Source organism: Gamsiella multidivaricata (assembly GCF_025024155.1).
Source record: "Gamsiella multidivaricata strain RSA 2152 chromosome Unknown BC939scaffold_34, whole genome shotgun sequence".
NCBI classification, from domain to species: domain Eukaryota; kingdom Fungi; phylum Mortierellomycota; class Mortierellomycetes; order Mortierellales; family Mortierellaceae; genus Gamsiella; species Gamsiella multidivaricata.
Window position 1 is genome coordinate 303,716 of NW_026251742.1, and position 25,749 is coordinate 329,464.

At 50.5% G+C, this 25,749-nt stretch overlaps 5 protein-coding genes across 5 annotated transcripts; 1 reads left to right on the forward strand and 4 right to left on the reverse strand.

Moving 5' to 3' along the window:
• Positions 1 to 2: 2 nt before the first annotated feature.
• Positions 3 to 2,045, reverse strand: BC939DRAFT_452276 (uncharacterized protein). The gene is made up of 2 exons (XM_051555785.1): positions 1,718 to 2,045; positions 3 to 1,619 (listed from the first exon to the last, which is right to left on the reverse strand). Exons 1-2 carry the CDS (start codon positions 1,794 to 1,796, stop codon positions 154 to 156), a joined length of 1,545 nt encoding a protein of 514 aa, XP_051412043.1. The 5' UTR covers positions 1,797 to 2,045; the 3' UTR covers positions 3 to 153.
• BC939DRAFT_168019 (uncharacterized protein) lies at positions 1,913 to 9,085 on the reverse strand. Its single transcript, XM_051550341.1, has 4 exons — positions 8,158 to 9,085; positions 6,926 to 7,666; positions 3,013 to 6,791; positions 1,913 to 2,922 (listed from the first exon to the last, which is right to left on the reverse strand). Exons 1-4 carry the CDS (start codon positions 8,964 to 8,966, stop codon positions 2,030 to 2,032), a joined length of 6,222 nt encoding a protein of 2,073 aa, XP_051412044.1. The 5' UTR covers positions 8,967 to 9,085; the 3' UTR covers positions 1,913 to 2,029.
• A 1,538-nt stretch (positions 9,086 to 10,623) lies between these two features.
• BC939DRAFT_484141 (Fibrillarin-domain-containing protein) lies at positions 10,624 to 14,143 on the reverse strand (the record flags this gene model as incomplete). Its single annotated transcript, XM_051559238.1, has 4 exons — positions 10,624 to 11,202; positions 11,298 to 11,518; positions 12,082 to 12,192; positions 14,134 to 14,143. 4 exons carry the CDS (start codon positions 14,141 to 14,143, stop codon positions 10,624 to 10,626), a joined length of 921 nt encoding a protein of 306 aa, XP_051412045.1.
• Positions 14,033 to 20,916, forward strand: BC939DRAFT_452285 (uncharacterized protein). The gene is made up of 8 exons (XM_051555786.1): positions 14,033 to 14,297; positions 14,418 to 14,526; positions 14,625 to 14,744; positions 14,842 to 15,790; positions 15,892 to 16,222; positions 16,321 to 16,505; positions 16,592 to 17,908; positions 18,039 to 20,916. The coding sequence occupies exons 1-8, from the start codon at positions 14,227 to 14,229 to the stop codon at positions 20,876 to 20,878; spliced, it is 5,922 nt and encodes a 1,973-aa protein (XP_051412046.1). The 5' UTR covers positions 14,033 to 14,226; the 3' UTR covers positions 20,879 to 20,916.
• BC939DRAFT_493218 (high-temperature-induced dauer-formation protein-domain-containing protein) lies at positions 20,917 to 25,623 on the reverse strand. Its single transcript, XM_051559553.1, has 12 exons — positions 25,379 to 25,623; positions 25,123 to 25,158; positions 24,935 to 25,045; positions 24,537 to 24,845; positions 24,310 to 24,446; positions 23,636 to 24,227; positions 23,451 to 23,543; positions 23,241 to 23,331; positions 22,970 to 23,133; positions 22,619 to 22,862; positions 21,707 to 22,518; positions 20,917 to 21,629 (listed from the first exon to the last, which is right to left on the reverse strand). The coding sequence occupies exons 1-12, from the start codon at positions 25,439 to 25,441 to the stop codon at positions 20,973 to 20,975; spliced, it is 3,309 nt and encodes a 1,102-aa protein (XP_051412047.1). The 5' UTR covers positions 25,442 to 25,623; the 3' UTR covers positions 20,917 to 20,972.
• Positions 25,624 to 25,749: the final 126 nt, after the last annotated feature.

Below are 25,749 nucleotides of genomic sequence, written 5' to 3' on the forward strand. Positions count from 1 at the left end.
CGGCGTGAATGAGATATTTTATTTGTGAATAGCCATTATTATGTACATTCCTTCCTTGAAGGACGAGAGAGGTATGGATGAGCAAGGGTTTAGACCAGACTACTGCGACGATACAAAAAATTGGGTTCTGGAGATATCAATCTTACACCAAGACTATTCTTTTGAGGATGATCCGTGCTGCGGTCCATGGTGCGAGGGACGATGCGAAGCGTCTCGTGTCTCTCTCTCGGCTATATTTTGCACAGGGATCATGTGCAGCGGCAAAGGTGCCTCTGGGATCATCCCAGAACCAAACGGCGTCACAACCACTGGAGACAATGCCAGCCTGTACGGCGACGCATCCGTCGAAACAGTCTCCGGTGGAGAAACTCCATTCCTGGCTGTTTGTGTGCTGTCCTGGCTCTTGTTGCGGCGGTGATGGTGGCAGAGCGAATGATGCTTATCGCTTATACTGGCGTAACCAATGCTTCCCGTAAGCGACGGTCGTTTGTTTCCAGAACCTGTAGCTGCATGATCTCCCTTGGGCAAAGCTACCGCTGTTACTCCGGATAGCGTCTCTTTAGTGTGTTGAGCCTTCGTTGCCGAACTAGAACTGCTGGCTCCCAATGGGAGCTGGGTCTTGGCTGGAACCACAGCTGCCGCTGCGGAGGGGATCTCGATCACTTGCTGCCCACTCGCCTCCTGTGCCGCTTGGATTGCCTCCCTGTATCTTTGCGCGTGTCGGTTCCCCAGAAGGCTCTCGTCCATCATCAAAATGGACGATGTGCCCATACAATTGGCTGAGCTGGCGTGAGGAACCTTTGTGTGCTCGACAGTAGATCCCCTAGACGGGTGAACGCCTGGGGTTGGAGGCGAGACATGGGTTTGATGATCCCCACCCTGCATCTTATGCTCAATGCGCTTCTTGCCCTTTGTAGGATGCCGAGCAGAGGACGAGGGACCCACGTTCCCGCCGTGTTGCTCTTTCTTATTCTTATGGCTCAGATCTGATGAGTCTGACAAGTCGCCAGACGGAAGTGAGGCAGTTGACGAACATGGCCGATGGGTGGCTGCTGGATTCACAGTGCTTGAAGGAATGATTTGCGGGTTGATAAGGATCCTCGTTGCGGGTGAAATAGTCAAATCAGGATGGAAGTCCAGTCCCAGTTGCCGTTGCTGCAGGAGCTGTTGCTGTTGCTCAATTTGTTTCTGCTGCATCTGCAGTTTCCTGTGGAGTAGCAATTGCTGTTGCTGTTGCTCTGCCTGCTGCTGCTCCAAGCGACGCTGTTGTTGGTACAGCATGTCCTGTGGATACTGCAGCTGCTGGCCAAAGCCAAATGCTCCAGTCTCCGTTCCTGCCGTCGTCGAACTCGAGGCACCGATATTGACCATTGTAGATGTTACTCTCGAGAGACCAAGCACGCCCCTAGAGAGGTTTCCTTGAAGTCCCGCATGTTGTTCGTATGAACCTCCAGAGGCTGCACTCAGATCAGACCCTGACAGTGGAGGAAGACCCAGTTGACTGGTGGCGATGGCTGATCCAAGATTCAGCTGATCCTCAGGCATGCCGTATGCATAACAGTTGCCAGACGACACCATTGTCACGCCAACAAGAGGTTTGATCAGAATTGCAAGCAGTTCTAAGAAGGGAACAATATGGATGTGGCATGATTAATGTCCAGGTCATGACCACCCCTCGCCGGCAAACGCAGAATTATAGAAAACATCGACCTTTTACCTAGTTCCTCAATCACTTCCTCCAAGGCGGACGAAAATGCATAGTAGTAAATATAGGTGTAGTGGTCCTCCCCTGTCATAGCCTGGTGTGCAGCAATCGTCTCTCGGACGTTGTAGATAACTCGAAGTCGCGCTATTCTTGCAGAGGGCAGGTACGGCGGTAGAGCAGATTTGGAGGCCAAAGACGAGGACAAAACACTAAAGTAGAGCAAAAGAGCGCCAACCTTGGAAGCAAAAAAGCATTTCGCTGTGTCACCAACATGTCTACACAAAGAATCTGGTCGTGTACACGCGACCTCGCGAGTTTTTGCCTTCAGCTTACCATATCGCGTCGATAATAGTTCATGGGGCCAGTCACCAGCTCCCGCACCTCAGGCGACAGCAGCTGGGCTGCCATGCGCATCGAGATCATCCTGTCAAGGATATTCTGACAACACTGCACGATCTGATTGTACAACTTCATGGGGAACTCCTCCTTGAGTCTTGGTTCTGAACCCGACAGTTCCAAAAGCTCCGAGATCTTGATCAGCTTGGTTTGCAGCTGATGCTCTACATGCTGGAATGCCAGGCGGTCTGGGTCCATGGCGTTCCGTGAATCCTCAGTCTGGTGTTGCAAACCATCGGTAATAGCAGCACCGCTATCCCCATTGGAACCACCGGTTGTTCCTGATTTTTGATCATAGCTGCCGGAACGTCTCCTTCCTCTACCTGCCTGCTGTTGCTGCTTCTGCATACGAGCCTCCCTCTCGGCGCGCTCCACAAAAGAGTCCTGGAACTGATCTTCCTCCGGATCCTCCCTTTGGAGGGTCTCCTCATTCAGCTCATCGCTCGCGTATCCATTCAGGTCATCCTGCTGGGGCCAATTAGCCGCGTAGTGAGACTGCGCTCCTTGCTTTTTATCCTGAGGATCTTCCAACAGGAACTTGTTGACCAGCTCTGCAAACAACACGCCCTGTCTACCGATCAAGATGGCGATCTCCTTCCTGAGTTCTCGGCGCGCCAGGATTGGCCAGAGTAGTGAGTTCATGATTACCGAGATAATAATTCCGATAATAACTGTGATTGCACGCTTGTAGCAGACCTGATAAATCGTCTCGGTGGTATGGCCTTCATACATAATGAACGTAATTGACGAGTACGAGAGCAACATAATGATCCCCAGTTTTGGATGTGCTGATTCCAAGATCAAAAAGACGCCGGCGAACGCTACGATCACACATAGTAAAGACATCAGATCAGATCCCAGCCAACCACAACAAGCATTAGTTGACCAGACCAGATATCGATTTTACTTACCAATGACAAGCATCATGGCACAAATCACATATGGATTCTTGGGTAACGCCAAAAATGTCAATAGCGCCCAAAGGGTTCCAATCAAGGTTCCAGCGATACGCATCGCGCAGACACTGAACGTTGCGCCCACGGTAGGCGACAGAACCGCCATTACCGTTATCATGGCCCACTGTCCACGGTCTGTCGCCAGGGCCACGCTGTTCCATTGTAGCCACGACCACAGTCCAATGAACGTGAGTGCGACTGCCATCTTGAAACCAAACTTGAAGTCCTCCGACTTGAACGGCTGCAAAAACTCCCAGAAACGGTAACGCAAAGTCTTGGGCTTGTTTACGCTCACGAAGGTCGTCCTTGCCGGCTTTATAGGTTCTGAAGCTGGATGGAGTTGTCGCTGTCGCTGCTTGGGCGTATTTTTGGAACCCTCGTTCGAGGTACTGCAGCTAAAAGGCGAAAAGACGCCACGAAACCGCGATTTGCCCGCCTTCGCGTCCTTACCGTAGCGACCGCGGCGGTGATGATCTTTGGCAGAACCACCGCTTTCAGTAGAGCTCCTTCTGTCGTTGTGATCATCCGTGCGGTCGTTCAAGATGTGTGCGCGTAAGCCGGTGCCGTGGCTATCTACAAATGTTGAGTCTGATTCGTGGTGGCCAGGTAATAATGACGGGGGGGTGCTGCAGGCAAAGGATGGGTAACGATCCTGGTGAGTCGAAGAAGGTGCTGATAATATGACATTACGAGGGCTCCTACTTCCACTCGTCTGCTGATGCGATTTCTTAGATTTACTATGCTTGGCAATATCCAACTCTGGCGGTGCGGTGTTGCGGAGCTTGAGGCCATTGACGCGTGGCATAAGATCGATCACATTAACGTCCTCAAAATGCTTCAAATCCTGATCGTCCCTGAGCTGCAGAGATTTAAAGTCTGGGATCTCCACTACGGTATACTGCTCGGCCCGCTTAGATCTGGACTTCGTGCTCGCTAATGATTCGGGGATTGTTCTTGACGGCGAGCCAGCCTCTTCTTCCCCAAACTCGTTATCCAATACCTCTTTGCCCCTAAGGATGCTAGGATCACCAAGATCAGTCTCGTTATGGGTCCATTGCTTGGGGCTCCCATAATGTTGGGGCACTTCGCAATGTCGTGACCAGGCGGTACTGGATCGGAAGGGTGAATTGGACCTTGACCTGAGCCCTTGCAAGTGCCCGTGTGCACTGCGCCTGAATCGACGATTCTCGTCCTGATGATCGTCCTCCACTGGACCCAGTTCTAAGTCGGGCTCAGAGGTCTTGCGATGAACAAAAGCCGACAGAGTAATTGCTCGACGCAATGGTGGCAGGTCCCACATCTCCGAGTGTCGTCTCCGTCGATGCTCGGCTTTCCTTTCGGCAACGGCCTTTGCGGATGCTTCAGCAGCTGCTCTTTCGGCTACAGCCTTGGCAGTCTTGGCTTCAACCAATGCCTTCTCCTCCTCGATGGTCCTGGGCTGTCGATGCTCCAGATTCTTTGTCGTGTTCAAGACCAGAGCGTTGTGGCCTTCACTGGTCTTGACCTGGGTATAACTGCCCCATGCGAACCAGTGCCAAAAGTTACCGAAAACTTTCGGCCACCACAGCTGTTTCCTACGCTTTGTCCGGCCATCTTCCTCCATTTTTCTACGCTCCCGCTCCTCTATCTCCTCCATATGTTTGCCAAGGCGTAGCAGCTCGCGAGCGATCTCACGCAATGCGAACAAGAAAAAGAAGATCAAGAAGAGTTCTTCGCGTGGGCCAACATCAAGGGTCGGATGCGTGGCAATGAAGTCCCTGAGACCCTCCGCCTCTGCTTTGTCGAATATCTCCAGCTCCTGTGACAAGTACTGCACATAAGACATGTCCGGTGGCAACATGAGCTCGTCTTCGTCATCGTCGTCAATACCGGAGCACGTCGCGTTACGCTGGGCATCTTGCTGCAAAAATTTGTTTGGATGGACGGTGTCGGCTGCTACACCATTCTTTGACGGCTTGACATTTTTCTCCTTGTCCTTCACCATCCCTGACTTGAGCGCCCCTACATACTCTAGGTCCCCCTTTGTCATATGACTGGGCTTGATCCCGACCAAAGCTCGGATGCGATCCAAAACGGAGGTGTTGACAAAGCCTCGCTTTTTGGTAAGCTCACGCTCTGCTGCAGTCGTTCCAGCAGCATCCGTATATGTGGTAGTCCCGTTGACCCCAGCCTTCCCTTCTTCGGTCATTTTTGCTTCTGCAGCTCGAATGGTATTTACGCGCTGCGCGTTGCGTCGCCTGATACGCTCCAGTCGATCTTGCTCTACATTGAGTCCCGCGACCAACTCCCGCTCCATAGCAACCATGACTCTGGAACAAGAGTCACTCAAGCGCTGCAAAGGGTTGTGAACAATATCCAAAAACGACATGAATAGCTTGCGGTCACCAAAAGCAACTTCCTTGGGTGGTACCGCCCGAGCTGCTGCTTCCGCCTGCCGCTGCTTTTCAGCTCGCTGCTGCTCGGCCTTGACCTCTCGTTCTGCCAGCTTTCGCTGTCGTGCGGCCTCCTTCTCTCGCTGTTTCCTGAAAGACTCTGCAGCCTTCTTGATTTGATGGTCGGTCAAAGACGTCTGGAACAAAAGCCCATTGCGCGACGTATAGTGGTTAGAACAACCCAATGCACCATTCTCTGGAACCGTGGCATAGTGCATGTCCTCTAGTGGTATCCTTGGCGATCCTTCTTCGGATTTGTCCTTGCGCCTCTTTCCTTGACTCAACTTAAATCCAGCCTTCAGCGATGCAGGCCGATTGGGCTTGAACTTCGAAGCCGACTTGATGGAGAACAGCGACTTGAAGCTCTTGATCGTTTCCAGATTCTGCTCTTCGTAAATCGAGTTGGGCTTTGAGGAATTTGGCGTCGAGATATTAGAGGGAGTGGTACTGAGGTATTGGCGAGGAGTGTCGGTAGAAGGGTCATTATCTGCTCGGGTTGGGGTTAAGGTCCTTGAGCGGTGTGCTTGATGATGTCCAAACACATTAAAGACACCCCGTCCTCCCGGTGTTGGCGGCGCTGTTACGGTTCCATCACGACCGAACTGGAACGGCTGCTGCAAAGCGTCCTTCTGGAGGCGTTCCTGGTGTCGCTGCCTGGCTTTCATCGTTGCCTGGGTCGAGTTCTCTGCTCTCTGCAATAGTTGTCGGATGCGTCTTAGTTCGGCCGCACTGCCTCTCCTTTGAACTCTCTTCCGCGGCGTGCTATGACCGTCCTCGCTCGTGGGGCTTTCGGCCAACTGGTCATTGTGACGGCCATGGCGACTGCGACGACTAGTTCGCTGCTCAGCACCTTCCGCGATTGCATCGCCAAAGTAGTCACTCTGGTGATGTATCTTTTCACCCGAATCGTTGTTATTGGTAGTTCCAGAAGAAGGATGATCGGCTTCGCTTTCAGAGGCACCGTCATCACTCTCAGTATCGCTGGCACTGCTGGGATAACTCAATTCACTTCCGCTCTGAGATACCAGATCCTGATCGTCGCGATCCGGGTGCCCTAGCATCAGCAGTCGCTCGTTTTGTACGACCAAACTCATGGATCCGAGATGTCTCATCAACGCCGAGATGATCAAGCGGACTTCCTTGTAATCGGCGGGATTAGTCATCGAGTAAGTGACCTCGTAGCGAGCTTCTCTGTAGGCACTGAATAGTTTTTTCTGCGCTGTTCGGACTTCCGCTTGGGCCTTCTCGATAGCCGATTTTGGGAGTGCGATGGTATTATGGTTTAGCAAGAAGAAGCGGGTGCTGAGAGTGAGTAGGGCACGAGATGTATCCAGAGACTCATTCAAGGCACGTCTACAATGAGTTGTGTTTCGAAACTGTTAAGTTCACAACTAATGAAAACGCAGCGAGTAGTAGTCGAAAGAAAGGACACTTACCCAAGCCCTTCGCTGGCGGTCTCTGGCCAAAGTAAAATACTGACGACCAGACAAATGCCGACTCCTAGCATCATAGGTCCCATAAGGCCCCAGAAGTCGTGGAAATCAAAATGCATGCTCGTATGGTTCCTGGTCAGGGCAAAGATGCCTGCGATGGTGTAAATGATGAAGGAGCAATTCAGCTTCGCGTATCTGGCCTTGTACGAAGTCATGATCCAGACGCCGACAAAGAACCAGGCAGCATCGATGGCCCAGGCAGAGTTATTTCCATCCGGTAGGTACTTTTGGTTGAATGCCGCAGTAGCTACTTGACAGGGCAGGATCCAGACCGCGGCCAGGACGCCTCCGATGACGCTAAAGATGGTGACCTCGAGCTGCGAGCCAACTGTGCGAGAGGGATGCATGAAGACGACGGCGACGTTGGCCATGTAGGGCGAGGTTCCGAGGGCACGGGAGATGGAGGGGACGAGGGCCATGGCTGAGGATATGTAGAGGGCGACGATGAACTTGATGTGTCGCTTGACGACTCTATGAGAGAAATGGCTCGTGAATTGCTTCCAGACGGAGGGAGGCGGAGGCGGCGGGGGCGCAAATGGAACCGAGTTTGCGCTGTTGATGGATTCGATGGAGGGAGGACGCGAGACGGGGACGCGGCGGCTCTGGCCGTCGTGGTCGATGGAGGCGCGCGCACTCCTAGGCAGGTGCTCGGGGGCGGGGTCGAAGATGGCCATGTCGAAGAAGCTAGAAATTACACGGGGTGTGCCGTTGGGCGAAGTCGTTAGTATGAATGAGCGGTTGGACCAAAAGCACTGGCTGTCGCAGCTGCAGTCTGTGTGTGCTGCCCCTGGAATCCCTCCATATTTCTGTGAAACATGGACAGGGTCCAATAGGCGGCAACTGGCGGCGCATGGGCTCGACAGGAGTCACCAATTGTCAATCGTGTGGGTGCTGTTGGCTAAACAGGGTTTAGCCGCAAAAATAAAGGTTGCGGTAATTTCATGGCTGTCGAGTCATAACAAGAGACAAAAAGGTAAAAGAAATGGGTGCAACGGCCAAAACAACAGCGCCTGAGCTACATATAAACAGGCAGAGCGAAGAAAGGAGCTGTTGATGTGCATATCTACCAATAGGGGTATGTATGCACATTGAAATGAGCGACGAATAGACGCGTGGAAAGGGAAGGGGGGCCGATGAAGAAAAAAATAATAAAAAAAGCAGAGTTGTTCGCATACCCTCCTGGTTTTTGCATTCGGCCTGATGCAGTAGTACTTGGCTCATATACGTGCGACAGGCTCGATCGTCGAGAATGGGTCATCGAGAGAGGAAAAGTCGAGCGGGGTGCATGATGATGGGTATGATGGTGATCGTATCCCCCTGCATGGGCTGCAGCTGGTACTGGCCCTATTCCTGGAGTAGTGGGGTTCGATGAAGGTCTGGAGTTTGGGGCCGACCTCGGGGTGCTGCTGCTGCTGTGGCTGTTCATGCGAACTAAGGGCGTGAAGGAAAGGGACGGGGGCACAGTTGAGGTCGAGGAATCGGACTGAGGGTGAAGTTGCTTTGGACGAAGATTAGTCATTGTGCTCTTTGACTTTGGCCGCGGGCGACTGATGCTGATGTCGCTGTCGCTGTTGTCGCGGACAGAGGCATGTTGACCAAGGCTGGGTCGAGGCGTGCGGGCGCTTTTGGTGCTGCTGCTGGTCGAGCCAGCTCCTCCACTGGTGGTGGCAGTGGTGCTGGTGGCGGCATTTGCCCCGGAGGGTAGGAGCGAGAAGTAGAGCGAAGGCGGCGGGGGCATGGGGATGGACAGGGCCTGGTGGCCGTTGCCGCGGGGGATGGGGCTGGATCGAGTGGTAGGTTTGTAGACATTGGTGCTGGAGTCGAGTGCGTGTCTCCTTGGGTTGGCGGGGAGGTTGGAGGAGCTGCCGCTGGGACTGGGGCTCGCACTGGAGGGGCTCCGTCTGAGGGCGAGGGTTGAGGAGGATGGGACAGGGACAGAGGATGGGGACGGGTCTTTTTTCCGCCTGAAGGTGGGAAGGCGCATTGGAGGAGGAGGAGGAGGAGTGTGCGAAGGTGTGGGTGTGGGTGTGTGAGTGTACGACGGTGTGACTGTGCGAGTGCGAGTGTGCTGGTGTGGGTGTGGTGGGTGTGGGCGTGTTGCGGTCTACAAGGGGGGAAGAGGGCGGGGTCGATGGAGAATGAGGAATGACATTCTGTCCGCAGAAGGTGAAGGGAGGATCAAACGAGGAGAGAGAGAAACAGGCTGCATAAATCCCCACTGGGATGAGTGAGGTCATAGCTGATATTCCCATTGGGCAACCTGGTCCCCTGGCAGCACCGGTCGCAATTGGCAGTGGTTTGGTCACATATAGTCCATGCATGCCATGGCCGGCCTTAATATTTCGATCTCCTCCGCTCAGGAATACTCAGCTACCTCGATAAATCACAGTTCATTAGGCGACATCGGATGCTCTCAGTCTAGTGTAAATCCAATGCAGACTCCGATATGCCAACATGAACGCCGACATGAAGCTTTTTCTAGATCACGGTTGTTGTCGGCGCTGATCCACAAAAGCGCGCTGTTTCCATCCTTGTCTGGACCCTCGATGCGCACAGAGATCCTTTAGGTCGCCCTGGGATTGATCTTCTTGACACCATAGCGCACCCGGAACTTGATAGGAGAGCAATGGCTAAATAGGTCTAACAGAGTAATCTAGGTCGCAATCGTCTTCGAAGGCACATCTCGCAGCGATACACCCTGGGATCGGACAAGATCTAATCACAGTGCCATACCCTATCTATATACAATCAAATGCAGAACTAGCCTCTTTTACACATGGAGAGTCAAGCCCTTCTAGGTCTTCCCTCTTATCCGTCTTTTCAAGGCGGGCCGGTCAGCCACAAGGGGAAGCGCTTCTGGGCCAGCACAGGTTCTTTTGTCGCGAATGACCTCGCCCTGAAAGTCGACGCCTATGACGCCCGCTTTCCGGCGGCATTCCTGGCAGGAGGTCCCTCAAGTCACTAACCACGGTTCCACGATTGGAAGCGATCAGAAGTAAGGGTACGCCGCATATTCAGGGCCATGTCCAGGCTAGGGTAACCAGTTGAAGGCGATCGGCGTCAACATCGGGAGCGGCACCTTTGAGTTCACGCGAGGCTGCCTGTCTCTTCACATAGCCATGGCCCGATTCATCGCCAAGCAGGCATGTTAACAACTATTTCGCATATATTAATACTGCACCGCATTTGACGCGTCTTCTGTTTCCAACTTTGTTACCTCGCGTGCTTGGAATCATTGTCTGTCAGCTCAACGAGGCGACACAAACAGTGTATGTCCCCGCTGCGATTTACTAACTGTTAAGATAAGCAAGCTCGCCTGCACAGCCTGCCACCGCACCCTTCACAGGGACTCTTGCGGCGCATACAACATCGCACGGGTGGAAAACGTCATAAAAGTACATATATACTATACCTTCAGGGTCCATTTATCACCGCCACCTCCATGGAGGATTTGACGACGAATGAATCATGATTTCGCTGTTGTGCACGAGCAATGGCCAACAGACAGTGCGATTCAAAAGATATGTGATATGTGTGACCGATGTGATTGACTGATATGCAAGGCCTTATAATAATGTTGTTTCTATTCCATGCTATGTGCGTACTCCTTCCTTTACTCTCTCTCTCTCTGCAGAATCCGTTTACTTAGAGCGAACGTACTTGCCGACAACCAGGGCGTGGTCCCTCTCGAATGGCTCCAGCGTCAACTGCTCCTGGGGCTTGATGCGCTGCTCCTGAAGCTTGGGAATCTCACCGGCGAAAACAGTGGCAGCATCCACAGTCGAATCGATACAGTTGGCTTTGATCGAGATTACAATGTGTCCGTTGTTTTTCAAGAAGTGATGGGCGTTGATTCCAATAATACGGGACTGATCGGGCTGAGCAACATCGGCGAAAATAACGTCAACCATGCCGACCAACATGCGGTACTTGTGAGGATGGCGAGCATCCTCAATGATAGGAATGACGTTCGTACGCTTCTTGGCCATGTTAATCAAATCGCGTCCGGAGCGGTGAGAGAACTCAACAGCATAAACAAGACCCTCAGGTCCGACAATATCAGCAACGTGAGAGACCGTGGTTCCAGAGGCGGCTCCGAGGTACAGCACCTTCTTGCCGGGAGCAATGTGAATGTTGTCGACACCTCCGAGGACACCAGCAGCGACCTTGGAGCGGAAAGGGTTCCAGACTCTGTATTCAACCTTGGTACCATCAGCACCCTAATTATTAAACGAAAAGGAAGACGCTAATGAGCACCCATACTGTTCCTGCCACAGAAAATCGACAAAAAAAATCCATGTGCCGAGCACTCCACCTCAATGGCAATTCTCTTTTCGCCGTAGACTGACTCGCCAGGGACCAAATTCTTGGTCAAGAGATAATCTTCCTTGCCGTGGGCAACAAAGATACCCTCGTGTCTGTGAGGCTCGACCGTAACCTTGGCACCACCCCTGGCCCCACCACGAGCACCGCCACGAGTACCGCCACGACCACCACGGGCACCACCACGGGCAGGACCACCGCGCTTAGCGACACCTACGATCCATGACACATGCGCATAGAATAAAGTCGTGTGTGAAGGAAGGAAGTGCAAATATTGTTAACAACTTGCTTGTTGAACAGTGAGCACGATCCAGCAACAGAGAGCTCAAAAACGATCGAATGCAAATGACGGGCTATCAGAAGCAATAAGAGAACAAGGCAGAAAAATAGTGAAATACGCATGCGGACCACATCATTGAAACCGCCATGGTATACAAGTACAGTTGCAATAACAAAATATTCTTTCTAATTGTTCTCCAATATGCATTCAGGACAGATCATAAATGCTCGATGTTTTAAGATCCGAAGCTAGATCGCGCTTTCACTTTGATCAGATTATGAGTCTGGGGAGATGAAAACCAAAAAACTATTTGATGGTAACTGGCAATCATCCTCCATAATCATATTCCGGGAAGACATAAAAAGCACTTTCATGAGAAGAACGATATTGGAATGCCCAAGGCGATCCCTGATCTGTTGCAGCTCTTTTTGATAACGTGTCTTTTAGGCGTCTTCGCAGAGAATTTCTGACCTAGATCATAAAGCACTGCACTTACCACCGCGTCCGCCACCACGGCCACCGCGATCACCACCGAAACCACCGCGTCCACTGCCACGTCCGCCTCCACGAGCAGCACCACCACGGCTACCACGACCGCCACGATCACCTATGGAAAGACAAGGAATGTTAGAGATGCCATGAATAGCTTGAGGGGCAAAAAACAACAACAACATCATATGCAACGGCCTCAAGGCTGGGATATGAAGGCAAGGATGTAGTCATTAATCCATGCAAATTGAAGGTCAAGATCATGAGTGTAGGGGGATCGTGATTGTAAATCAAACTGATCAAACCACGTTCAGCAGCGAGTGAGAGCTGAAACAACCTACCAAATCCCATTTTTATATGTACAAAAGGGAGAGAGGGGTTGAATGAAGGAATAAAGGATGGAGAGGTTTTTTATTGCTTGTGATCAAAAAAAGAAAAAGATAGCAGGAATAGATGCAAAAGAGCGAGTTCTTTTTTTTTTTTTTTGGAGTGTTTACACCAGTCGAAAAGCAAGTCAACTATTCTGGGAATTAAGTCAGCTGCCGGAAATAATGACTGAACTCTGGCACCCTCAGGAAAACATATCTTAGCACATTACCAATAGTTCAACTATGGGTTGTAGGACTGTCGTGATGCCGCCTCTTGGCCTTGATATCCTCGGTCTCGACAAATTTCCTAGTGTTCCTGACATCCCAACCATGGAGGGGATGGGGAAGATACCCTTCTTGTAACAAGGAGTTTTCAGCTTTTAACACACTGATGAGGTGTGCGCAGGCCTTAGGGGCAGGCCCGAGGAATGTGACCTGTCAACTGGCGACTGTGGATCGGTTCCGCTTTGGTGGTGAGGACAACGATAGTAGATCTTTGCTAGTTAGTCTGATAGATTCGCAGAGTCAATTGACTCGAGAAACAAGTTGTTATAAAAAAAATCCTAGTGTTCCTGACATCCTGGTAACGGTTAAAAAGGACTCTATGGTTAACAGCTTGCCCCTTGGTGCTCATTTCCGTTGCGATTCGTCGAAGGCCTGAAGCAAACGACCGAATGTGATGGTTGCATGGATGCTTGAATTGAGCGTCTCCGTTATCCTTTCTCAACACGATATTCTTGACGGTATTGAATGTGTAAGAGGCCGTTCGTAGAAAAAGATTCGATGTCGTAACAAGTTTTGCGTTCTCTTTTTCTTCCTTGCAAAACTCGTAGCAATGAAGTACTGTTCTACGCTCCTCTACAGACACTTTTTTTCCTGAAGGCTGTTTATGCTGTTTGACTGAAACGAACGTATTGCTGGGAGGTGGGACTTTCCGCAATTCTCTGATCTGGCTCTGCAATAGCTTGGCCTTCTTCTGAAGCTTTTCAATCATCTCCAAGATCTCCTAGGCTATTGGCTCTTCCTCCGTTGGACAGAGTTTCAAAAAGAGGATCAAGGTGGGGCGTTTTCTTGGGAAAAACGCTCGCGGCTAGTGTAAGCAAATTAGTGCTTGATGAAGAATCCTCCAAAACAAACGATAGAAACGCGCTGTATGGCCCTGCCATCTGAACTCAATAGAGTCCTCAGTGACGTTGTAGAGTCGAAGGGACAGCATTCGTATTGGGGGAGCGTTTTTTTGCCATGCTCTCCCGAGTCAACGTACAGGTGGGTGCATAATGCACTGAGCACGCATATAAAAGACGAGGGATATCCTGCCTTCATCCACCTTGACATTCCCGCTTTCACTCGCTTCTAAGTAAGACGCCTACAATCCTCACCGTTATCAAAACTAATTTCGTGCACCATTGCTGACCCTATTAAGCATTTTGATGGTAGATAAAAAAACAGTTCCGATCGTCCTTGTCTCGATGCTCGCCAGTATTCATAGTTATAAATAAATTGAGGGGCCTTTGCCTGTGAATGGTCGATAGTTCATGAGGTAAGACTTGGCGAACAGAATGTGCACCAAAAATTTGCATTCGGCCGGTTTCAGCTCTCCAACGACGACCATCTCCTTGCTCGCCCATCCACTCATAAATATATACCAAATTGCCTTCCTCACTGAAATACTCCCTGTCCCCATTACCCACCCCCCGCCATTGAACTTCCATAAGGTCCCTGGCAGCAACACGCAGTAAAAACACAAAAGAACGGACGATAAGAAGCGCATACGATACCTCAAAATGATCAACAAAATCACCATGTCCGACGAAGAATCTAGGCCAACAGTCAACATAGGGCCGTATATATCAAAGCAAGTGTAGCTCTGGTCGCATGTGAAGTCGTAATGGCATACTTTACATCCTCAGCATGCTGTAAAGCTCCTCTGACGCATGGGCCTGCCTTACCTTATTTCATTACTCTTAATCTGTAGATTCGTGCGGTGTCTCCACGTCGAGGAGGACCATCCTGCGATTGCCATGCCATTTTCATACACGCAGTTTGGCGCGGTTCTGATGGTCGACATCGTTGGCTTTAGTCAGGTCTGTTTCCCAGTCGAGATTGGTGACATCGTTCGCGGCAACAAGAGCATGTTCATGTCTATTGACGCAGATAATATACGTATCGCATTGCGCACTAGATGACAAGCATCGCCTCGTCGAAAGGAGATGTCGGGGCGGAAATGCTCTCCTCCCAGATTGGAGCCTACTTTGACTTGGCGATCCGTATCATCGAGTATCATGGCGGAGACGTCGTGAAGGTAGTCATGACGGAATCACAATTAACTTTAATGGCCACTGGCAGTCCAAACATCCTTGTCACTCATGTAACTCCTGGTGAATCCATACCACCGCTAGTTCCTGGGAGATGCCCTCTTAGTCGTATTCCAAGCAGACCCTTCTGCAGAGCGAATCTGCGGCTCTGACTCCAATCACTTCACCACTACAGACTACAGCCTTAATCCACTCGATACAGTGGAAGACGATCCTGCGGCTGTCTCGCGGCGTAACAAGGTCGTTGTCCGACGAGCCGTTGAATGCAGTCTAGAGTTATTAGCGCGACTTTCGGATTACAGGATATATCTATCCGAGCGTGAATTCGCAAGAAAATTTTCAAGCGCACCGAGCATTGTGGATGATAGCAATTACAATGAGGATGACAGGAGCAGTAACCACGGCGGTGGCCTTAAACTCGTAACAAACGGCGTTCAAGGCAACGGGCCTTCTTGGAATAGTCTGGGCCTTCTAAGCAACGGGCGCGGCCATAACTTTCTCCATTCTAAAGCAAACGTGCGTCGGGGCTCATCTTCTGCAGAGTCAACGGGAAAATCCTCCTCGCGTCGCTCTTCAGTTAGCGATTCAGCTGATGTTGGACATGATCACCCATTCAGCCATGCGACTGGGTCTCTCCCGCATCCCCGCCAAGATCCACCCGTGGAAGAATCCTCAACCCGTTTACTAGCTAGACCCAGACCCGGGCCAGGAGATATTCCTTCATTCAACATCGTCCCGCCTACCGCGCCATCCCCTGAGCGTATTCACATATCCACACCGAATGCGACTCTTTCCACCCCGGGCAGTCTCTTAGGGTTTCGAAAGCGGGAGGGATCCGAAAGCTCGTCGACAAGGCCAGGATCGATGCGTTCAAGAGCGCGGAGTCGATTTTTGTCAAACGCAAAGAATTTATTCACGCACTCTAATTTCAACGAACAAGGCGCTTCAGGACAGGCTTTACTTGACAATGCCTATGTGTCAGAGGAAGCGCATGAGCTGCAGCTGCACATGGCGCTTTCTGCTGGCGATATCTGTAAGCAGCTTTTTATTACTTCCTCACCTTTGATACACTGTCGCAAAATGTACGTTCTTTGTGCACTGAAATGCATCTTCACATGTTGATCTGCGCCAAAGCGAACATCATTATTGGAGACGTCGGTGACAACAAGGGACTGGACTCCTTGCTGGTTCAAGACACGGGACGCCTGGAATATGCCATCTGTGGAGAGCAGATGTCGGCCCTAGATTACGCACTCAACCTGGCGCGTGCAGGAGAGGTCACCGTCACGAAAAGCGCATGGAAATATGTCGACTCGGATGCGTACCGACGAAGCGAGCCTAGAAGAAACTGTGTCATCTTGAAATCGATACCATCGTCAAGAAGAGAGGATCTACCGCTAATGAGACGTATCAGAAACGATCGAGTCTTCAAGGCTAACATGCAGAGCAATCCGCACTACTTCAAGTATGCATCGGAACAGGGATTCTTAAATTGAAAGTTTCGTTTTGGATACGTGGAAATATGTCTGATACTTTGTTATTGTTTTCTGGCCCCGTGAGTAGATATGTAAATAAGTCGGCAATCCATCGCTTGATTCTTTATCCAAATGGCGATTTCCCAGCGCAATTCAGAAACGCCACCATTCTCTTTGTTAGCCTGGGAGACGTCAAGCCCTGGACCCCTGATGGCCTTGCTCTTTGTCAGAACGCGTTCCTTGTTGTGCATAAAGTGACATCCGCGTATGCAGGTACATGCTAAAACATCTACGCTAACACCCTTACCTCACCTAAAACAATACGATGGATGGCTGATGACTATCTCTCTCTAATGCAGGATTTATTCAACAGTTCGCTGTCGATGACAAAGGCGCCACCATCCTGTGCGCATTCGGCCTTCCATACCCACACTCCCACGAGAAAGAGGCGATTTTTGCAGCCAAATCTGCATGGCTAATCCGACAACGACTCCTTGACGAAGATGTTCGGGGTTTCAAAATATCGCTGGCGACGGGCGTCATTTTCACGAGCACGATTGGTAACGAGTTCCGTCGCGACCCTGCCATTGTAGGAGACACGATTGTTATCGCTGTCAGGATTCTGAAATTTGAGTATGCGACAAATTCAATTGTCTGCGACGACGCCACTATGGTTGCTTGCACCAGTGACCACGATGACCTGTGTGATTTTGAAGACATGGGCGAAGAGTACGTCAAAGGCAAGCTATACCCTCTGCGAATCTGGCGACTAGTCCACTTTGGCGCCAAGAATCAGGCTCATCAATCAGACGATACATTAGAGGACGACATTGTCGGATACGAGTCCGAGCGGGAGAAGGTCACTAAGTGTCTAGAGGGTTGGGCACAGGCTCCTGACCGAAATACCCTCCTGGTGATGGGCCCAAGGGGATCTGGTAAGAGCATGTTCCATCAGCAGATATTTCATGCTGCCGACAAGAATGGATTCCGGATTTGCTCTGCACCTTCTGCAGAGGTCGAGCAGAATACCGAGTACTATCCGATAAAGTTTCTGCTACTGGACCTGTTTGATATCATGCACAAACACGATATCCCCTATTCTGCCAAGACGGATCCGGCGAATGCTCCACCGAGGGCGAATACGGACATCCACGACATTAACAAGACTGATCTCGAGATGGTGCCTCCGATAGCGTTTGCGAACAGCAAGGATTCTTCCGGATGTACTTCAATGCATACCACCGACACTATCATGTCAACAGGGGCAGCTAAAAGTCAGTTGACCTCCGTACAGGACTCTGGATCAACCATGCACTCAGATGGGCTGCTCCAGTTGCCAGCTGCAAGCAATAGGCCTTGGCACAGCTCCTTCGGTTCCTCCGAGGATGTGCCTTTCAGTCCAGAGATCAATCAGTACGATAGACCCAGTGGACCTAACTCAACGAGCCGGACAAAACTAGAGGCTCTTATCAACATTTGTCTGGACAAGCTGGGTAGCAATAAGCGCAACCTGACCACGCCCGTGTTGTACGATATCATTGCAGGCATATCATCAGATGATCCGACACCTGTCATCGATCCAGAAGAAGATCACATTCTGTCAGAGTTCATTGTCCGTACCCTGAACTATGCGTGTCGCTACGTCAAGACCATAGTCATGTTCCGGGACATCCAATGTGAGTTAACTCGCACAGCAGTTTTCGCTTTCTTTGAAGTACTTTGCTGTTGCTGTCACCAAATGAACTTACAAAGGCGAGCGCGGCATGGATTAATTTTTAAACGCCAACTTTGTATTTGTGCCCATAGGGTGCGACTACAAGTCTCTTAATATCATTCAAGCCATCCACGAGCGCTGCCCCTCAGTCCTGATTGTTCTCTTCTCGCGTCCACTGCGAGATTATGGGGATAGTAATACTCTGAAGGCCATCAGCAATCATCCTAGTCATCTGGAAATCACGTTGGAGGGCCTCAGGCGCCGCGAAATCGAGCAGGCGCTTCTGCGAGCGTTTCAAGACAAGGGCGTCACCCGTATCAGTCCCGAGATTATGGACCTGGTACAAGAGCGAACGAAAGGCAACCCAAAGTTCGTTAAGAGCATGTCTTTTTTGCTACAAGAGTTCTGTCATTTCAGTGTAGTCGATGGCGAACTTTTGACGACGGGCAAGGAAACCGCCACTGGCCCTTCCTCCAAGTCCGTGGAGGAGATGCTGCAGAAACAGGATCGTAAAAAGGTTACTCTGATGCAGTACGATCGCCTCCGTCCCAAGTTTCAAGAGTTCTTAAAGGTTGCCAGCTGTCTAGGAGAGACATTCACACTGGCTGAGATTGCCGCCATCAAGCCGCTTGAGAGCCTTTTGGGAGCGCCTGATCAAAAGAAATCATACTCGACGGCGATCATTGACCTCGACACGTACCGGTTTCTGTCTCTGGCGACCAACCAGCAAACCAATATTCAATTCTCGAGAAACGCAGTTCTACAGACCATCTACACTTTTACCTCTCCCTCGACTGCCGGCGATATCTATGAATCGATTCCGTATGAAGAGCGCGTCGGTTATCATCTCAAGCTGGCTCAATTTTACGAATCGTTTCTGGAGCAGGCAGGACACAACGAGGATCCCACGAAGCAGCCGCTAAACTGCCAAGATTTGCTACCTAAGATCACGTATCACTACATGAAGACGGACCATACGGAAAAGAAGATCAAATACCTCAAAGCCCTGGCAGCGTTTCATCTCAAGGGCAACATGCTGACAGACGCCACCGACAACCTCAATGAGCTGATCCGAATCATGGATACAGAACGCGGCGCGAGAGAGATGGTCAGTGAGGAGGACCTAGCGGATATCTATGGCATGAAAGGCGAATCACTTTCCAAACGAATGCGCATCGAGGAAGCAGAACCTGCACTTTTGGATAGCCTAGCCAAGTACGGCATCTTTTGGCCTTCAAGCAGGAGTCAATGGAGGCGAGTGTTGATGATAGAGGGACTCAAGTTCAAGTATTGTTACAACCTTGGCCTTAGTCCTGTCGTACAAAAGCCAGGGAAGAGAGTACCGAAGCCCAGGGTCGACCACAAGGGACAAAGACGGCTCACACGAATCATCCGTGTCCTCTCATGCCTTCAAAACGTCTACTTTTGGCGAACGGAGCCCGACGGAGCCACGCTATCCTGTTTCTACACGCTTAAGTGCTCACGCAAGTTAGGTATCCCGAGTGGAGATCAAACGACTTCTCTAGCCCGCATCGCGATCATTAACTACTATCAGGGCAACAAACATGATTGTGAGAAGTACATGGACGATGCGCGACGCAGTAACGAAACCGACGGAGCTACATTTGGAATGTTCTCCGCCATGGACGCGTACACTGAATACAGCGAGGGGCATCTGGAAAAGGCGCATCGCCTTCTGGACGAAGCCATTAGCGAGAGCAAGACATTTGGAGTTGTCACACATCTGGCAACGTTCTACAGAGCAGTGACCTCAAAAATCGCCTACAGGATGTGGGAGGGCTCCTATAACGTTCACCCAAAGGATTGTCAGCTTTTACGAACCCTGTCCGCTGTGGCTATCCAGAATGGCGACTCTGAAGGCGAAATACTGTTCGCGATCCCCACGTTGGCCAACCTTCTTATTCACGATCGTCTTCGGGATGCAGAGTCGTGGGTAGGGTTGATTGAGAGATATATCATGCCCAAGGCTCGACTTATGAACCTGCTGATCGTCCATGGAATCCTGTCGTTTTACTACGCCAAGACGGGAAACTATGAAAAATCTCGCATCTACATTGAGTTGCTTGGGCAGAATATCCAGAAACAAGGTGTCGGCGCGCATCCGTTCCCTTTGATGAGTTGCATGTTTGCGCTGATGGCCATGTATGAGATGCACGACCATGTACGTACATTCCCCAAGAATGATACCCTCGAGATCAGTCGGTCCTGCCCATTCCACGCCGACGCAAATTTGAGCTATTTCATTGCTTATCTCAAAACCGAACCCATGAAACTCGTGGCCGAGCCCTATATCTGTCTCGCAGACACAATGCGTAGTTTGATTGTGCCTGGCCATGAGAGAGAGGCGTCTCAGAAACTGGTGCAGGGATATCGGGAGCTAAGTCCTGCACTCGAGGGACTCGACTTTGTCATGGCCTACTTCCTAACTCAGGTTGGGCGGTATTCCGAACCAGAACTCAAGGGCCCGTGTTACCAAAGAGCTCACGACTTATTTAGATCGATGTCTATGAATCCTTTGATATGGCTGACGGACCCAACGTCGGGCTGGCTCCCCCCAACAGTGGCGGACGAGAACCGGGCCGACTTTATCATGGGAAGCATACCATTACCTGCCAATACGGAAGCCCTGAAGGAAGGGTCGTTGGGTTGGGCTGCTGCAAAGGCTGCGTCATCTAGCGTCGCAGATTTGTCGACTTCACCACTTGTGGTGACAGCAATATCCACCCCGCTACAGATACCGAGGTATCAGGACGAGGGCGCGTCTGCTAGCATGGACCTAGTCATGAGCCAAGAGGTCCAGTTGGATGAGTCGTCTTTCCATAGGGAATTGGCAAGGGCGTCTATCTCATCAGCGCCAATTCTACACGACATGGAAGCCGGTTTGGATCGATCTTCCATCGAGACCATGTAGAACCAAATGAAGGAATAAATCCGATTAAATGGCGAGGCTCGCGTTTTTTTGGTGATTTTTTATGCTGAGCGTCATTAATCGTGCATTTGACTTTCTACTCTTGTGATACTGACAGACTATTCGGGACTACAGCATTAGTTGCCGCAACAGCACTGGCCGATGTAGAGGTTGATAGTGGTGGTCTGGAGACCTCTGTTCCTAGGTTTGTCGTCGAGCTGTCCTGGTTCACAGACCTAGCCCTTGAAGAACCCGCCGTAGGCGTTCCTGAGGATGCTTCTGAGGACGAGCCGTGGTCGCGAGACAAAATTCTAGCGGTGGGTGAGGAAGTGGCTGTAAAAGTTGATCCAGCCACGCGAATTGCAGCCGCAGCGACAGAAGCCACGTTGTCCGATACTATAGTAGCCGCACTGGCAGATGGAGTTACAGTCTTGATAGAGAACAGCTTGACCCCGGTCTCATACCATGCTCCCATGCCCTGACGTCCAAGACGACCACCGCCTCCAATATAAATCTGACTCCAAAGCAACCCCTGGAACCAGGTCGCAAGTTCACCCCACACAAACTTGCGAATGATGATCGGCGGGCGACCAGATTCGGGCAGACTTTGCTGGAGCTTGGGGACAACGTTGATCCGGATGTATTCGAGCACCTGGTTGTCATTTATCGCATGGATCGACTCGATCTCGGGGATAGCACACCGCAACATGACTAGCAGAGGCTCAAAGCGTAGTGTTTTCATCCAACTCTGGACCTATTTTTTTTTAATTGTGTTAGTATGCGGACCAAAAAAAAAAAAAAAAAAAAAAAAAAAAAAAGATGTCAACTGACCCATTCTTCTGTGGGAACAAACCCGTTTTGGCCAACATCATAGACTGTCGTAGATTGTTCCTGGCGATGATTAGAGGCTCGAGATAAGAGAGGTGGCTTCCGGTTTGACGCTGCAGATTTTAAATGGAGGGCTGAGCGTTTCGTTTCTCCATTTTCCAGTTCATCCCGCTCAAGTTCACAGCTTGACTCTTCCCGTGCCAGAAGTGAAGATTGGTTCTGATGACCTTTTTCTGGCAATTTTCCCCGGGCCTTTTCTGACATTGCATAGACCGGTCGCTCTTTGAGACTTTTGGGTACGGTTGAGGGGCCTCCTTCGTCCTCTACATCGCCATCATGCCCTCCACCATCACTGGGGGTTATCAAAATCGAGTCAGAGCTGTCAGGCCGCATTAGCACAGGTAGTACCATAGGCCTCTCCTCTGCTTGAAAATCTTTCGCTTGTCTAGAAAATGAGACTGAAGATGAGGACGTTGAGCACGATGAGACTGCTGGTTTAGAGAGTGAAGATGTTCCGATTGGAGATATTTCCAGTATTGTCGAGCTCCCACGTCTGGGCAGATGAGGTCTCCTCGAGTGATTTTGTGATGATTCTCCGTGGTAGGACTGTTGCCTTGAAGTCGTGGGTCGACGAGGGCGGCCATCTGCAGCTTTGGGAACGCTGCTCTCGCTTGCGGACCGCAATGAATTAAACGACTCTGCTCTTTGATAGCGGAGCTTATGAATGTCACCCAGCCCACGCTTCAAAGTGAACTGAGCCATAGTCTGGATCTTGGGCTCATACTGAACCAAGGCGTAAATTAGATGTGCGTTTTCTATACGTTTATGGACATCAGCTGCTTAGTACATGACGTCGCTACACGTTGTCGGATGTCCAAGGAAAAGTTTCAGAAAGTTTGAAGAAGTGGGACATACCAGGTGCTTGATAATAAAGAATACTGCAGAGAGTATCCAACAAAATGCCCAACAGCTCATGGTTGGATTCCTCTGTGAGCAAGAATGACGGAGAAGCAAAGGATGTGGTGAGCTGTATAAGCCGGCATGAGGCAAGGGGCGAAAGGTTTTTGATATAAGGAGACACGTTGGAGAGGGTCGAGATCAATGCAGGGTAGAGGGATCTGAGAGTCCGCTTTGTTGTGGCAATTAAGTGGTGTACAGACTGGTGAGATGCGATTGACAGAAGACAAGAGGATCAGATATCATTGGAGCAGTCTTTCCGCGCACAAATTGCCATGCAAAGACCCTGCGAGGGTAGAATGCACATACACAGATGAGATAGTCTCCATAAGTCCCATGGAAGTTCGGTATCCTGACGTTGGCGGGCAAGGAGGCGTGTCCATCGAACGGCTTGTTCAAGCACTTGCCCAACGCTTTGTCTTTAGATAATGTTTGCAATATGCAAGCGCACATCCTGACAAGACCAATATGCGCTAGAGACACAAGCAACGATAACAGTAAAGGCATTAGGCATCAACACCTCCTTCGAACGAGCATTCAGGAGGAACTGCGCAGGGAATGCATATGCCTGATGGCCTACATGTTTCTTGCTTGTATTCGAGCGAGAAATATAGCAGGATCACCACGATATCGAGTACTCTATTGGTTTCCAAAAGATAGTTGCGGAAACGCTGTGTCGTCGAGTAGTTTGACAATTCAATCCAACGAAAACGTCCGAAGTCAGCTCCACGCATTATACCACCAACATCTATCATCAGCATAAGAACATGCGCTTGATTTGAATACAAACCTTGTTCAATTCAAGGGTCTTCCAACAGAGCATCAAAGTCTCCTGATGGCATTTGACTTGCTTTGTAGATCCTGGCAAATACGTACTGCTGGCCTACAAAAATCAATGGATGTAAGAAATATAAGTGAATTAGACAAATTCAATAAAAAAGCACATGATTACAAACAGGCGCTGGAAAGACTTACTGCCATTGGGTTGCTCAGAATACGATACATGCCATCGGTCAAAAACATAAAGTCCTGATCCCGGTGCAAACGCGAGAGGTAGTATTGAAATTGATTCTTGTTTGCAGGTGGCAACGATGTCGCTGAAGATGTAAACTCCAAAGGCCCTGCCGAATCTGTTGGGTCTCCTGACCACTGCCCTGCGTCCGATCTTTTCTGGTCGTCAATACAGACTCCTGGTGGGATACCGGACGAATTGTGTGGCCGTTCGATGACTTGGTAGTCGAGTAGCACGACGATAACTTGCAGAGATAGCATTACCAAGAGCTCTCTCTGGTCGCTGAACATAACATGGTTGTAGGGTAGGCCCCATCCCGATGGATTGTACTTGAGTGCCGAATTGATTAAACTGCAGAGTATCGCCAACGTAGTTTGACGGTCTGATCCAGTCATGACAGTATCGATCCAGCGGTTTTCTGTAGATGTGATGGCTATGGGGGAAATGTACATGGACCTGGAGAACAGGACAAGAAGTAGCCGTAAAATCTCCGTCCTGTTGTCGTCCAGCTCCTTTGAAGTACCGATCGGCTTTGATGAACCCACACCAGTCTCCCTACGGCAGCAAGGAGATTGGGTCAGGATGAATAATCATGGTCATGTCCATTACCGAGAATCCGAGTAGGGAGGCAGCATACCAAATGACATAGCTCACTCGGCTTTTAGTCTCCAGGGCGGTAGGAAGTGTGAACCCAGATGTAAATAGCAGATCCAGTAGCACCTTGATTAAGCGCTGCCCATGTGATGGTAACGGTTCCTCCTCGAGCTCTAGGAACTGGAAAGTAAGGTTGTGTTCAAAGCGTGAGCATACTCTCCTGGAAAATGACAGATCGAGCACGATCACGATCGACAGTCAATCACCTACTTCTATCTTTGGTAGAGGATGTGAGCGGTGGTATTCTGACTCACTGGATGGTGAAGTAAGTCTAACTTCCGACTCCGTTGTGGGCCTATTAGAAGGAGCGGCCAGTTGTTCAATAGAGCTGGGGTGCTTCCTTTTAACGGTGCGCGAAGTCCAGAAGTAGCGTTCCTCCCAGTCCATAAAATCATCTGATTCAAAGACAAAGGGGAATATACGCGTCAGGACACGCACGCAATTGAGCACTTGGAGAGCATGTGCCTGAGGCGTCAGGAACTCGGGAGATTCGCAAAGCCAAAATAGATGGCCGAGGATCTATGACGCCCAGATAGAAATGCCTGGCGCGATTTAGTTACGACGGTTTCCAATTACCCGTCCTACGCTGTGGCTATCCAAGGACGTACCTTTTCAATAAGACACTCCAGATTCTCACGCGCCTCGTCGCGCACACGTCGAATATCTTGCGAGCCCACTAGCAGGAAGACATCGTCTGCACACTCGGGCAGGGTCCAAAACTATAACGGATAGTTAGTGCATGAGGAAATCAAGCACAGGTAGAGCAAGGAATCGGCCGCGATTATTAGAGTATTACCTGCTCCCAATAGTCGTCTGCGGCAGAAGGAATGCTCTAGAGGAGAAAACATGCGAGCAGTGGCGACAAGTGCCCGCAAAATAAAAAAGGAAGGGAAGCAGTCGTTGCAAGGGAAGTAAGCGAGGTTAGATGTGTTACTTTGCCGAGAAAAGAGTCATTCTTGAGTCATTCTTGAGTCGAAGAGCATGGATTGCTGAGACGCGTCCTGGCTGGTTTTCATTGCTGGAATGCTGGGATGCGGGCGAGATGGGCTTACCCGTTCTTCAAAGAGTCGAAAGACACCCTTTTTGAATGCCAGCTTCGAGTCGGCGGCACCCATGTTGCGCTTCTCTGTGGATAGAAGGCGAAGAAAGAGGGGCGAGAGGAGGCTGCGAGGCGATAAAGCGCAGTAGCGGTTAGACAGGGGATATACCTGCACCAAGATTCGAAGGCAAGCAGGCGGAGAAGAGGGCGCCTGAGGATGATGTGCTGCAGAGGAATGAACTCTCCTCTTGAAAGCAGACCAACCAGCTCGTTACCCCAAAAAGCAGTGAAAGTGCGCGACTTGCCCAAGAGTGGGCGAGACCCATTCTGTACGTGATATTGTGCACGTACATTGGATAGTCCTCTCCTGATACACAGTCTCTT

Bases quoted from the DNA above. Each gene is read 5' to 3' on its own strand.
- BC939DRAFT_452276 (XM_051555785.1), bottom strand. From the start codon at position 1,796: ATGACAGGGGAGGACCACTACACCTATATTTACTACTATGCATTTTCG. The intron at 1,620-1,717 runs GTAAAAGGTCGA...TTCCCTTCTTAG, and splicing joins GGAAGTGATTGAGGAACTAG to AACTGCTTGCAATTCTGATC.
- BC939DRAFT_168019 (XM_051550341.1), bottom strand. From the start codon at position 8,966: ATGCGCCTTCCCACCTTCAGGCGGAAAAAAGACCCGTCCCCATCCTCT. The intron at 6,792-6,925 runs GTAAGTGTCCTT...ACTCACTCTCAG, and splicing joins ACCGCCAGCGAAGGGCTTGG to CACCCGCTTCTTCTTGCTAA. The intron at 2,923-3,012 runs GTAAGTAAAATC...GTGTGATCGTAG, and splicing joins TGCCATGATGCTTGTCATTG to CGTTCGCCGGCGTCTTTTTG.
- BC939DRAFT_452285 (XM_051555786.1), top strand. From the start codon at position 14,227: ATGATCAACAAAATCACCATGTCCGACGAAGAATCTAGGCCAACAGTC. The intron at 14,745-14,841 runs GTAGTCATGACG...TACCACCGCTAG, and splicing joins ATGGCGGAGACGTCGTGAAG to TTCCTGGGAGATGCCCTCTT. The intron at 15,791-15,891 runs GTAAGCAGCTTT...TCTGCGCCAAAG, and splicing joins GCTTTCTGCTGGCGATATCT to CGAACATCATTATTGGAGAC.
- BC939DRAFT_493218 (XM_051559553.1), bottom strand. From the start codon at position 25,441: ATGGGTGCCGCCGACTCGAAGCTGGCATTCAAAAAGGGTGTCTTTCGA. The intron at 24,846-24,934 runs GTACGTCCTTGG...TGGGCGTCATAG, and splicing joins TGGAGTGTCTTATTGAAAAG to ATCCTCGGCCATCTATTTTG. The intron at 23,134-23,240 runs GTAGGCCATCAG...TTGTGTCTCTAG, and splicing joins CGAATACAAGCAAGAAACAT to CGCATATTGGTCTTGTCAGG.